The 12,500-nt window shown below is 43.8% G+C and overlaps 1 protein-coding gene across 1 annotated transcript in view; it reads left to right on the plus strand.

The window, feature by feature from the left end:
• Nucleotides 1-1,534: 1,534 nt before the first annotated feature.
• Nucleotides 1,535-12,500, plus strand: part of LOC126988417 (integrin alpha-PS3-like) — a 36,555-nt gene continuing 25,589 nt past the window's right edge. Inside the window, exons 1-5 of the mRNA XM_050846475.1 lie at nucleotides 1,535-1,553; nucleotides 8,546-8,748; nucleotides 9,734-9,861; nucleotides 11,139-11,239; nucleotides 11,437-11,563. Coding sequence (XP_050702432.1) covers nucleotides 8,546-8,748; nucleotides 9,734-9,861; nucleotides 11,139-11,239; nucleotides 11,437-11,563 — 559 coding nt within the window. The 5' untranslated portion in view covers nucleotides 1,535-1,553. The remainder of the gene's footprint in view (nucleotides 1,554-8,545; nucleotides 8,749-9,733; nucleotides 9,862-11,138; nucleotides 11,240-11,436; nucleotides 11,564-12,500) is intronic.

Raw genomic sequence — 12,500 nt, forward strand, 5'->3', positions numbered from 1 at the left:
TCACTATCAATCAATGATTCTCCTGACTTAAGCGGCCCTATCTTATCCCTAACCTTGGTCTTATAAAACTGAAAGAAGCCCTTTGGATTGGTCTTTGCTTCCCTGGCAATTCTAATCTCATAATTACGTTTTGCCATACGTGTGTTCTTCTTTACTGCTCTAGCTAAATCGTTGTAACTATCCCTTAGGTGAGTTTCCCCCCTTTTAATTCTAACATATAGTCCTCTTTTCCTTCCTATTTCAGTTTTTAGCCTGTCTGTCATCCATCTCGGGTAATTACCTGTTGACCTGACTTCCCTGTGAGGTATAAACTGTTTCTGTCCTAGTTTAATCTCCCTGACCAGACTATTGTACTCACCCTCCAAGCTACTGACCTGACTAGTGACCTCACCAGAGATTAACGCCCCTCCCTGCTCTGGGTCCTGACCTACTTCTGATCTCACTCCCCTAAGCCTCTGCAGTTTTCTTAACCCCTCATAGTCTGCCTTCCTGAAGTCAGGTATTAAAGTGTTGTTACTGCTGACTCTATCCTCCCATTTAATATTATTTAATGTAATGGTGGTGGTGACATTGGCTATGGTGGGTGTCGTGGTGATGACAGTGCTGGTGATGATGATGATGGTGGTGGTATTGGTGATGATGGTGGTAATGGTGGTTTTGGTGATGACTGTGCTGGTGATGATGATGATGGTATTGGTGATGGTGGTGGTGGTGACATTGGCTATGGTGGGTGTCGTGGTGATGACAGTGCTGGTGATGATGATGATGGCAGCGGTATTGGTGATGATGGTGGTAATGGTGGTTTTGGTGATGACTGTGCTGGTGATGATGGTGGTGGTGACATTGGCTATGGTGGGTGTCGTGGTGATGACAGTGCTGGTGATGATGATGATGGTAGTGGTATTGGTGATGGTGGTGATGATGGTGGTGGTGACATTGGCTATGGTGGGTGTCGTGGTGATGACAGTGCTGGTGATGATGATGATGGTAGTGGTATTGATGGTGGTATTGGTGATGAATCTTAGGGTGGCCAGACGTCCTCCGTTTGAGCACCTTGTCCTCCATCCGGCGCAGCCTCACGCCGGACGTGCATTTGTCCTCCTTTCTTGGGGTGAGACAAAAAAAGATAAATAAATGAATCAATAGATAAATAAAAAATAAGAATAAAAATACAAAAAAATGAATAAATTTCATAAGTAAATAGATAAGTAAATAAACAAATAAATTACCTTAGACATACAATAATGGCGTACACTTAGAATATCTGGGAGTACCGAGGCCAAGGTCGGCAGCCACAGTCGGACACTCGGACAGTAGTCAGGAACTGTACAAGCAACGCTGTCACTGCGTGAGTTACATCTCTCACATTGCTAAAAGCAGAAAGGATGAGCTTCATGCTTTTTGTACACTGTGTCGCTGTGCTGTGGAGATAGCAAGTATAAGGGGAAGACTGCAGTGACCTATGTACTACAAGATATTTTTGGCCAACGAGAAACTATTGGAGCTGGCTGCTAGAGGACAAACATACAACAAATAAACCTCCAGGCATCAAGGTGAGGATACAGCTAGGTTTTATTTGTGCAGTAAGATCTATTTGTTTTTTGTCAATTTCATTAGAAGTGAAAGTTTTATTTACATTCAGTTATATATATATATATATATATATATATATATATATATATATATATATATATATATATATATATATATATATATATATATATATATATATATATATATATATATATATATATATATATATATATATATATATATCATAATTATCGATATGCAGTGTCCTCCTTTTTGGAAATTTGGAAATGGCCACCCTATTGATGATGGTGGTAATAGTGGTTTTGGTGGTGACAGAGCTGATGGAGGTGGTGTTGGTGGAGGTGGTGGTGATAATGTCATATCCTGCGACGAACGTTCTTTATCTAGGTGAAGGCCTGTCACCATACCTCACACTCTACTCATTTCGTTTTGTATTGACTGTTTTTATGGCAAGGAAGAGACCATCTTTGTTGCCCGACATTGAACACCTAATTTAGCATTGTCCTTCGCATGGTGGAGAGAACAAAACTGATCAGCATATTTCAAGATGTAATACGGGAGTATTACATCTTTATTTTTTTAATAACAAGTTTCTCTTATGAAGCCAAGCGTTCTGTTCATTATAATTGCTGGGTCATTGCATTGTTGTGAGAATTTGACGAGAGAGAGAGAGAGAGAGAGAGAGAGAGAGAGAGAGAGAGAGAGAGAGAGAGAGAGAGAGAGAGAGAGAGAGAGAGAGAGAGAGAGAGAGAGAGAGAGAGAGAGAGAGAGAGAGAGAGAGAGAGAGACGCGGTGAAAAGTGAGTGAACATGAACAGATAACAATATATAACAGCAACGAAAAATGTTGAGAAAAAAATCAATATGTATATTTTTGAGTAACATAAAAAAATAACCTAGTGTTTCAATGTTGATATGATCTAAGTATGAAATCTCTTCACCGAAGATATTTCATACCCCGAAGTTTTTTCATACAACACCGGGCCACGCATGCCCAGTGGGGAGACAACGTTTTTTTTTTCTGAGAGGCGGAAAAAAATTAGCGATTATCGCTAGTTTGGTTACAAAAGTAACGAAGATACCGATATATATTTAAATAAGTAACGGATGGCCGATAACCCGATTTTGTTATCAGCGATAAAGTATCGCGATAACTTATCGCGATAACACCCAGCTATGTTGGTGGGGCCACAACAAGGTTCAAATTGTCCGCGTTTGCTGGTCTCACACTCCCGTGTTGCACCGGGGCGTGACGTCGATTGAAAATACACTATAGAGTAACAACAGGGAGAGGTGGCAATACAGCAGCCAGCAATATAGAATGCCCGGATGCCGCCCGTCTCCTTCCAGTTGGTGCTCATCACACGCTCGGGAGAAAGGGTCCTCGTCGTCCCAGAGAAGTAAGTGGAAAACGTAAAATTATACTAAAAAATGTCGGGCAAATTCATGCGTATGATCTGTATTTTCATATGGAAAAAGAGTCCGGTGCTACAGCAAACAGCAAAATCATTACTACTACCATATTTCATCAGAGACAACAAACTGTAACTTACATTGTCTCTCTCTGTCATACTTAATCTGCCGGAAACGTGACAAGAGGAGACGCCTGTTATTTTTCATAATAGATGACATGACTCAAATTCTGTCTCAGTCTGTAGCATAAGTGATGAGGGGTCAAACAGCCAGACTGGTTGTGACGTTCAATATTATGTTCTTATTGACGTACTAAGACCTGTGATATACTGAAAACCTTCAGTTTTATTTTCGTGGGCGAGAGGGAGGGACAAGGTGAGTGTTTCTTCATGACTGGCAATTAACTAAAACCGATAGGGCAACCTACCACTACTACCACTAGCGAGTGCTCTTGTCTTGCGATGAAAACAGTAAATGGGCTCTGAGTGTGTGTGTGTGTGTATATATATATATATATATATATATATATATATATATATATATATATATATATATATATATATATAGATATATAGAGAGAGAGAGAGAGAGAGAGAGAGAGAGAGAGAGAGAGAGAGAGAGAGATTTACATAGAAAATCAGACCACACAGACCCCATGGTTCAGACTAGGTGGTCTGTCCTTAAACCTAAGTGATTCTACATTAATATTAAGTTGAAGGAAGTGACGTTCGAGCTTGTTTTTGAAGGAGTCAATCGTGTTAAATAGACCACAGAAGGTGGGAGCTTATTCCATTCTCGCACTAAAACGTCGGTGAAGAAAATTTTGGTGCAGTCTGAATTTAGTCAATTTACTTGTCTACATTAGAGTTTTATGCCGTTGTTCCTCGTTCGCAAAGTGTCATCGATCATAAACAATTTTGTTCTGTCTACATTCGTGAAACCATGAAGTATTTTAAAACATTCGATCAGTTTTCCTCGGAGGCGACGTTTCTCAAGAGAGAACATGTTAAGGGTGGAAAGCCTTTCTTCGTAAGATTTGTTGCGCAAGGAAAGGATCATTTTTGTTACCCGACGCTGAACACCTTCTAATTTAGCAATGTCCTTTGCATGGTGGGGAGACCAAAACTGTACCGCATATTCCAAGTGGGGACTGACTAAACTACTGTAGAGTGGAAGTATCACATCTTTATTATATATATATATATATATATATATATATATATATATATATATATATATATATATATATATATATATATATATATATATATATATATATATATATTAGGAGTAGGTAGGAAGACACCTACCGAAACGGGAGTAAGCTACTCCTGGTGAGGTATATATGGGAAGCGAGGAGGGTGCTGAAGCCCTTCAAAGACCCTTCCCATGTCCTCACTAACCGTTTCCCTATTGTCTCATCAACACCAGAGAGTAGTTCAGCATGCTCTCTAAAGACAGATCCTCTCCCTTTTCACACCACACTACATTCACACAACAGACACAGCTTTTCCCAAAATTCTAAATTTAAAATGGCGCACCATAGCACTGCCTCGGAGTTTCCGCCTGGGGGGAGGAGCCCAAAAATTCCCCAAGGGAGGACTCCATTTCAGTCTGCCGACTTGAGAGGTGTCTTGATAACTCCTCGAACCAGCTCCTTATCAATTTCTGCAACATTCCCGGGCTTCGTTTTAATTTTCATTCTGTGGAACACCATCTCTCCCCCCCTAAACCTCATCTTCTCTTCCTCACCGAAACACAGGTTTCTGAGGCTACTGACAGCAATCTCTACTCTGTTCCCTCCTATTATCTCTATCCTAAATTTCAATCCAAAGCTGGATGTTGCGCCTACGTGCGCAACGACATCACTTGCTCTCGTGCCCACGACCTTGACTCTTCAGAATTTTCCACCATCTGGTTAAGACTTCATTGTCATTTTATTACTAAATACATCTGTGCTGTTTATCTCTCACCTAACTCTACTAACTATATAAAATTCTTTAACTACTTGAACTCTAAAGTGGAGCACATCTTGACTCACTCTCCCTTCGCTGAACTCTCCATCTTGGGAAATTTCAATGTTCACCGCCAGCTTTGGATTTCATCCTCTTTCACTGACCAGTCCGGTGAACAAGCCTACAACTTTGCTCTCCTCAACGACCTAAAGCAGTTGGTTCAGCACCTTACACGTATTCCCGACCGCCTTGGAGACCGGCCCAACATACTAGACCTCTTCCTTACCTCTAACCCTTCTGCTTACTCTGTCAAATTGTTTTCTCCGTTGGGCTATTCCGATCACAACCGTATTTCTGTATCCTGTCCTATCTCTCCTGTACATCCTCTGGACCCACCGAAGAGGGGATGCTTTTGGCATTTTGCTTCAGCTCGGTGGGACGACCTGAGGATGTACTTTTCCGATTTCCCGTGGAATGATTACTGCTTCCAGGATAGAGACCCCTCGTGTGTGCCCAGCGCATTACAGAGGTGATTGTCTCTGGAATGGAGGCATACATTCCACGTACTTTCTCTACTCCTCATGCTAAAAAGCCTTGGTTTAATCATACTTGTTCTCGTGCTGTCAAAGATAGAAAGGCAGCTCACAAAAGGTACCAGAGCCTTCGCACTCCTGCTAACCATGATCTTTATATTTCTGCCCGGAATCGTGCCAACTCTATTCTTCAGCTTACCAAAACATCTTTCATAAACAGAAAATGTCAAAACCTTGCTTTTTCTAATTCTTCCCATGACTTCTGGCACCAAGCCAAAAATATCTCCTCCAATTTCACTTCTTCATCTTTCCCTCCTAAACTTAACCCTGACGGCAGTACCGCCGTCTCATCTATCTCTAAGGCTGAACTCTTCTCTCAAACTTTCTGTAACAAGTCCACTTTGGACGATTCTGGGCATATTCCTCCTACTCATCCCCCTTCGTTTGGTTCACGAAGCCTGGTTTACTCGCGGGAAGGGGGAAGAGATTGACTGAGAATACGGCTGTTAGGCCACTCGGCGGTGGAGATTCGAACCGACGTTGTCCATGGCGTGCTGAATGAGGGCCTGCACGCTAACCACTCTGCCACCGCCACCGTCTCTTTATAGGTGCGCTGGTGCTGCCTCGAGTGGGGTCGAGGCACCTCCACAAGCTGGTCACTGGTGAGTGCAGTCCAGTTGAACCTCTGGGCAGCGCGTGGAGGAAGCCTCAAGGTGCTGAGGTGGGGAATCCCCTGCACCTGGGCTTTGTAGTACACCACCAGTGCTGAGACGTCACGGTGGTATTCCAGCGACGTCACGGTGGCAAACGACTCCTTCGGGTGCTCGCTGGCCTCCACCAGACGCAGTGCTCGTCGCTGCACTGCATGGAGCCTCTGCATGTGGGTGGCAGCACTCGACATGCAGCTCAAGGCACCGTACTCTAGATACGAACGTGTCTGTGCCTTGTAGAGAATGAGGATGCCCAGTGGGTCGAGGGTTGCCGCCAGCCTTCTCAGGGCAGAGACTTGCAGGGAGGCCTGGCGGGCAACAGCTCGGATGTGGTGGTCGAAGCGCATGCTTTGGTCCACAGACACTCCCAGGACCTTATTATGGTCCGTTATGGTCCTGGAGGGGCAGACTCTTGCCTCCAAGACACAGCTTGCCTAAGACTGCTCGAGAGGCGTCTAGGGACCGTGAGATGACCATGGCGTGCGTCTTCTCCGGGGCGAGGGTGACCTGCCACTCCTCTCCCCACTGCTCCACCAGCATGAGCTGCCTGTTGATCTCTCCGACGGCACGCTGGCTGTCGGGCAGGCAGAATGGCGGGAGAGTGTGCAGTCATCGGCGTAGGCTGCCACTGCCGATAGCTGAGGGAGGAGGTCATCGATGTATTATGTTCCACAGGACTGGGCTGAGCACGGAACCCTGTGAAATTGAAACTTGCACTTTTTTTTTTTACAGCTAAGGAGACAGTTCAAGGGAGTAAAGAAAAATATAACAAAAAAGCCCGCTACTTACTGCTCCTGAATAGAGGTCAACGGAGTATCCAAAAAGAGAGGTCAGTTTCGGGAGGAGAGGTGTCCTGATACCCTCTCGTGCTAGCCCCTGTCAAATGACTCCAGCCACCACACGCTCCAGCACTTTGCCCACCACAGAGAGCAAGGAGATGGGCCTGTAGTTGCTTGGCTCAGACCTCGAATTTTCCTTGTGGAACCTCACGCAGCTCCTTCTATATTGAGGGCCACTTGCACTCCCTCAAGCAAGACGTGAAGACGACGGAGAGAGGACTTGAGAGCTCCTTGGAGCAGTTCTTGAGGAGCATTGGGCTGATGTCATCCAAGCCAATGGCTATACCCACGTCCAGCGAGCTGAGCAGCCGCTCAGCCTACACTGTCATCACCGACACAGAGAGGAGACAACATGGTCGGTTTCTTGGGCAGCACAGATGAGGGTCGTCCCGGGTCACCAACCTTCATTTTGTCGACGAACAGTTCATTCATGAGGAGTGATGCCTTATCTCCACTACTTGTGGCAGTGGATCCGTCAGGCCTGGTGAGTGGGGGTACGGCATGGGGTTGGTTAGTCCCCTACCGCTCCTTAGCGAGACTCCACCAGGTCTTGCTGCCGACTCCTGGCTCGTAAAGTTTCCGTTGCAGGTATTCTCTCTGCCGCCCCTTCGCCCACATGCAGGTAGCTGCCATCCGTTTGCAGACCTCCCGGCGTTGGGCCTTTTTTTGGCGTGTCGGATGATGCTTGTACCTCACCAAGTCGGCATGCTTGGCCTCGGCAGTAGCCCTGCGTAGGATGCCGAACCAAGCGGGGTCACCAGGCCTTGCGAAGTACATCTCTCTCTCTCTCTCTCTCTCTCTCTCTCTCTCTCTCTCTCTCTCTCTCTCTCTCTCTCTCTCTCTCTCTCTCTCTCTCTCTCTCTCTCTCTCGCTCTTCTTCACCAACGTTGTAGTGCGAGAATGGAATAAGCTCCCATCATCAGTGGTCCAGTGTAACACGATTGACTCCTTCAAAAATAAGCTCGACCGTCACTTCCTTCAACTTAATATCAACTAGAGTAGAAATGCAACGTTTTGGAGTCTTCTGATTAATGTAAAATCACTTAGGTTTAAGGACAGACCACCAAGTCTGGACCATGGGGTCTGTGTGGTCTGATTTTCTATGTAAATCTATGTAAATCTCTCTCTCTCTCTCTCTCTCTCTCTCTCTCTCTCTCTCTCTCTCTCTCTCTCTCTCTCTCTCTCTCTCTCTCTCAATTATTTGGTATACTCTACCTCAGTGCATTCACAAGCTTTGGAAAAATCGAGATCCACTGATTGATTTCATACATTTAAATCGGGACTCCGTTGCATTTTTGGTTAGACTGAAGAAAAATCTATAAACGATAATGAACCATATAATTATAGAAATATATACGTTGCGCATGTTTGAATGAGTCAGTAACTTAGAAGCACCTGGATATCTTTAGAGTTTCTGTCGTGTACCACGCTCTGCTAAAGTCAAGAGGTTGTAAAGGCGGGCTGTCAATAGCTTGGTGGACGCAGTATTTAACCATCAACCATGTTATTGATAAGAAGACTTTCCCTCAATTTGTTTTCCAGATGGCTGCACGGGGCATGAGGGTGCCCTGCTTCCTGGCGGGGATGCTGTGGATGTTGTGGATGGCTCCTCTCACCTCCTGCTTCAATCTGGAGCCTCGCACAGCGGATGTGTATAGCGATCCTTACTTTGCGACCCAAGGGCGGGAGTCTTACTTCGGCTTCTCTGTTGCTCTTCTGCATAACAGTAAAAACAACACAAACTGGTGGGTGGTGATGATCCCTGATGCCCACGCTCGATTCTTTACAGTAGTAGATTTGTTGTTTATGAAAGACTGAGAGAGATGCGGCAACTCGCCATGATGTGGACCATGGACGAGGATGACAGGTGGTAAAGGGGGGAACCTAGAGCTGCCTTGTATAGCCCAGTCGGCCTCTTGCAGTCTCCCTATGTTCTTATGTTCTTATGGGAAAGATTCACATCATTAGCTGACAGACCAATGTACTGATAAACAGTCAACCTCTCCTCTAAGACTACATCGATATGTAATACAGCTTTTTAAATATTTTATTAATTTGTCTCAACCCAAATAATTTTACAAAAATTGAAATTGTCATGTCAAGCAGGATCTCCAGCTCAGAGTATGTCCCACCGTGGTGCTCACTTGCCTCACGCTAAGGCAGTGCAGTATTTCTCCCTCTGTTGGATCTATATCTATGCTCATCCAAGTACTGACTTTGCTTATACAAATACCTCATGCATAATGTAGGTCCACCTCTCTTTTCCTATACTTTGCCTTTATGCCACCAGTACCATAATGCCTGCATACCCAAGACATCCCATTGCCTTAGTGCTTACCTCAGCGCCCCAAGCACCAGCCAAGCACAGGGCACTTCCGGTAGAAGCAGTGCCGCTTCTCTAGTTGTTCACAGTTATATTTTAAGGAAAGTTTCATGTACTCAATTAGTTCATATTTATTCTTTAACAAAGGCTGTTGTATGATTATTTGCTGACTTTGATTCAACTTTAGTTTTCACCAATAACATGTTCACTTTCCCCGGTCTATTTGAGCTCCACATTAACTTCAAGTTGCTCGAGAATGGTTGAGGAGTCTCGAAATCGTATCGGTTTCAAGTTGTCAGTACGTGCTCAGCAAGCTTCGTTAGTAGACAGCATCATTTGGGGGCGGCAGAGGCAAGGGGAAGGCAGGATGTACACACTGGGCTAATGTGCCAACTTTGAACATGCAGGGTTTTGGTGGGTGCTCCCCGCGCCAACTCCAGTTTCTGCAACTCAGCCCAGATCACTGAACCCGGAGCCATGTTCAAGTGCAATCTGGAGGGAGATGTTTGCGAGGAGGTGATCGTAGACAGAAGTGGTAAGCAGTGAGCACATTACTAATACTCCTTGTAAAAAAATATCTATATACTCTTATAATTCATGGTTCTTAAATAATGAATGGCTCTACTATAACGAAACAGACAGCAGGACGCTCTCAAGCACCTTGTATCCCATTTATGGAGATATTTCTTCGGAATGGAATGGCCACTGCTGGCTGGGAGATAGTGAACGCCACTTCACCTTTTGAGAAAGGGAACATAAAAACGCCTAATTTCAATCCCCTTGCTCTAACCAGTGGCAAGTAAGCTCCTGGATGGCATAATTGGACAGTTACCTGGAAGGTTATTCACTAACAAAAGATTTACAACAGATTTAGAAAAAAATAGAGAAATAGATTGTCCAACATACTGATCTTTTACAGTGACCTATTTTCAGCCCGAGACAATCAAATCACAGGACATTGTTTCTCATATGTTTCAAAAGGTGTTCGACTAAGTTTCACGCCATGAGTAATTGTGTCATAAAACCAAACGACAAGGAAGCGGTGGCAATGTGCACAAATGGACTGGGAACTAGCTGAGCATCAGACGGCAAACGCTGGCCATTGATGCAGCCAGTCCAGGCTGGGTGCCGGCCGCCAGGGCTCTGTTCTCGGGCTGTTCTGGGTGTAATGTACATCGATGCTGAACTCGATTATTCAATATTAAAATTTCTGAGGACATGAAAATTGTTGCTGAATAATGACTGGGAGATGCTCTTCAGGTAACTGTAGTTTGATGTTGGACTCAAGGGAAAACTAAGAGTAGAAAGGTCGACTATAATGGGTGACGAAAATCCCTAAAGCAAACGCGTGCAATAAAATATACCCAATGAGGAAAGGCCATTACGTCATGACAATATGTTCCCTCGAGAAACATTGCTTCCACAGGACACGGATTGAGAGTTTCAAAGTGTTCATTAACTTTACAAACATGAATGAACCCTAATTGTTTAGGGTCGATATGACCGACAATGAGATGTAATGGCCCTAATCCTAAATGTAAACAAATGGCTTCAGACTGCCTATAATTATTTTTCCCCGATGTTGTTCTACGAGGATGGAATAAACTCCCGCCGTCAGTGGCCCTTTGTAACACGGATGATAAATGTATTTGAAAACAAACTCAAGAACCACTTTCTCCAAGTTAATGTTCACCAAGGCAAAAGTCGTCTTGATGCCCGTTTGGTGTCACCTCTTAGCTTTAAAGACAGATCATCTGCGCTGGACCTTAGGGTCTCATCGTCTGTGTGAATCCAAGTAAATCTCTTTCTCAGGTAATGCAAAGTGCAGTTCCCACGACCTTTCCAGCTATGGCTGGCTTGGAGGAAGTTTGGACAGCCAGCCACACTTAGAAGAAGACAGACAAGTTACTGGGGTGAGGCATCCTGATTTTTCTTCTTCACATAATTATCCCAAACCTTCTTAACCTTGTGCAACTATTTTTTTCACAATTCAAGAAGACTCAGTAGCTCCTTTACTAGAGTAATAAATAAACATTGCATTTTTTTAATATGACCTCAGGTGAATTACCTGCCAATGCTTTATTGTCCGTTTTATTTAATGTACCGTCAGGTGTGTGCACCTCGATGGAGCAGCCAGTGGATTTACCGTCAACAAATAACGAAAGGTGTGTGCTTCTGGATGGACTTCTCCGCTTCCCCTCTGATGATCAAGAAGGAGTTTCCTTTCTTTCCTCAAAGTGAGTCTGATGTCCCTTTAGGAGATATTTATCTGCTTGAGGTCTTTACCCTCAAAAGCATGTTGTCAAGTGTAACACGCTGCAGCAAATCTTGACAACAAACAAGTGCGGGGAACAAGATGTGTGGCGGGCTACATAACTCACACCCTAACATTCAATTTGAGTTATGTGACACCTTATTTCTGAGACCTGTAACCTTAAGTCTTGCTGTTGCATTTCAGGGACCGGGTAGATACAAGCATTAAGTATTGAGTTTCTAAGAACAGGAATACGAATACAGGAGATGTTGTGAACAAAATGCAAATACTTCATGAAAGTATTCTTCAAATAATTCGTAGATATTTTCATGAAAAAGACTTTTTTCTATGACCGTACTGAACAAAAGTTATGCAATGACTTGATGACTGGTGTCAGGATTCGATACTGGGATATCACTCATGTCAGTGTTGCCAAGAAGATAAGTTAATATAAGACAACTGAAAGTAAGTTTTTCGATAAACTTGTAGCCTTAGATTGCATTAAAGCTACAAGCTTTTGGCAAAGTAACCAAAGAAAAAACTACCTTGAGAAATTGTAATATATCGTACGTGTATCACTTAAGAAAATCTAATTACATACTTCATCCGTACTGATATTATTGTGCTTCTGATCAATTGTGATCAACGAAAATGAACCTCTCCAATGCTTCAATGCCCAGCCCACAACCTTCACTGCGGCGTGTCTTAGCACTTCACCGTCAAATCAAAGTCATGTTGAGCAACGGCAACTCAATGGTTAACTTCACATTCCACTTTACTGCAGTGTTCTGTCAAACCACATTTCATACCACATTGTAATACATCTCTATGTGTTCAAGATAAAGTTAGCAGTAAAATGAAGGGTTATTTCTGATAGCAAATTTAGCATGTTTAGAATCAACATTTTTCTTCATGACTTG

This window comes from Eriocheir sinensis, chromosome 69 (assembly GCF_024679095.1).
Source record: "Eriocheir sinensis breed Jianghai 21 chromosome 69, ASM2467909v1, whole genome shotgun sequence".
In the NCBI taxonomy this organism is placed as follows: domain Eukaryota; kingdom Metazoa; phylum Arthropoda; class Malacostraca; order Decapoda; family Varunidae; genus Eriocheir; species Eriocheir sinensis.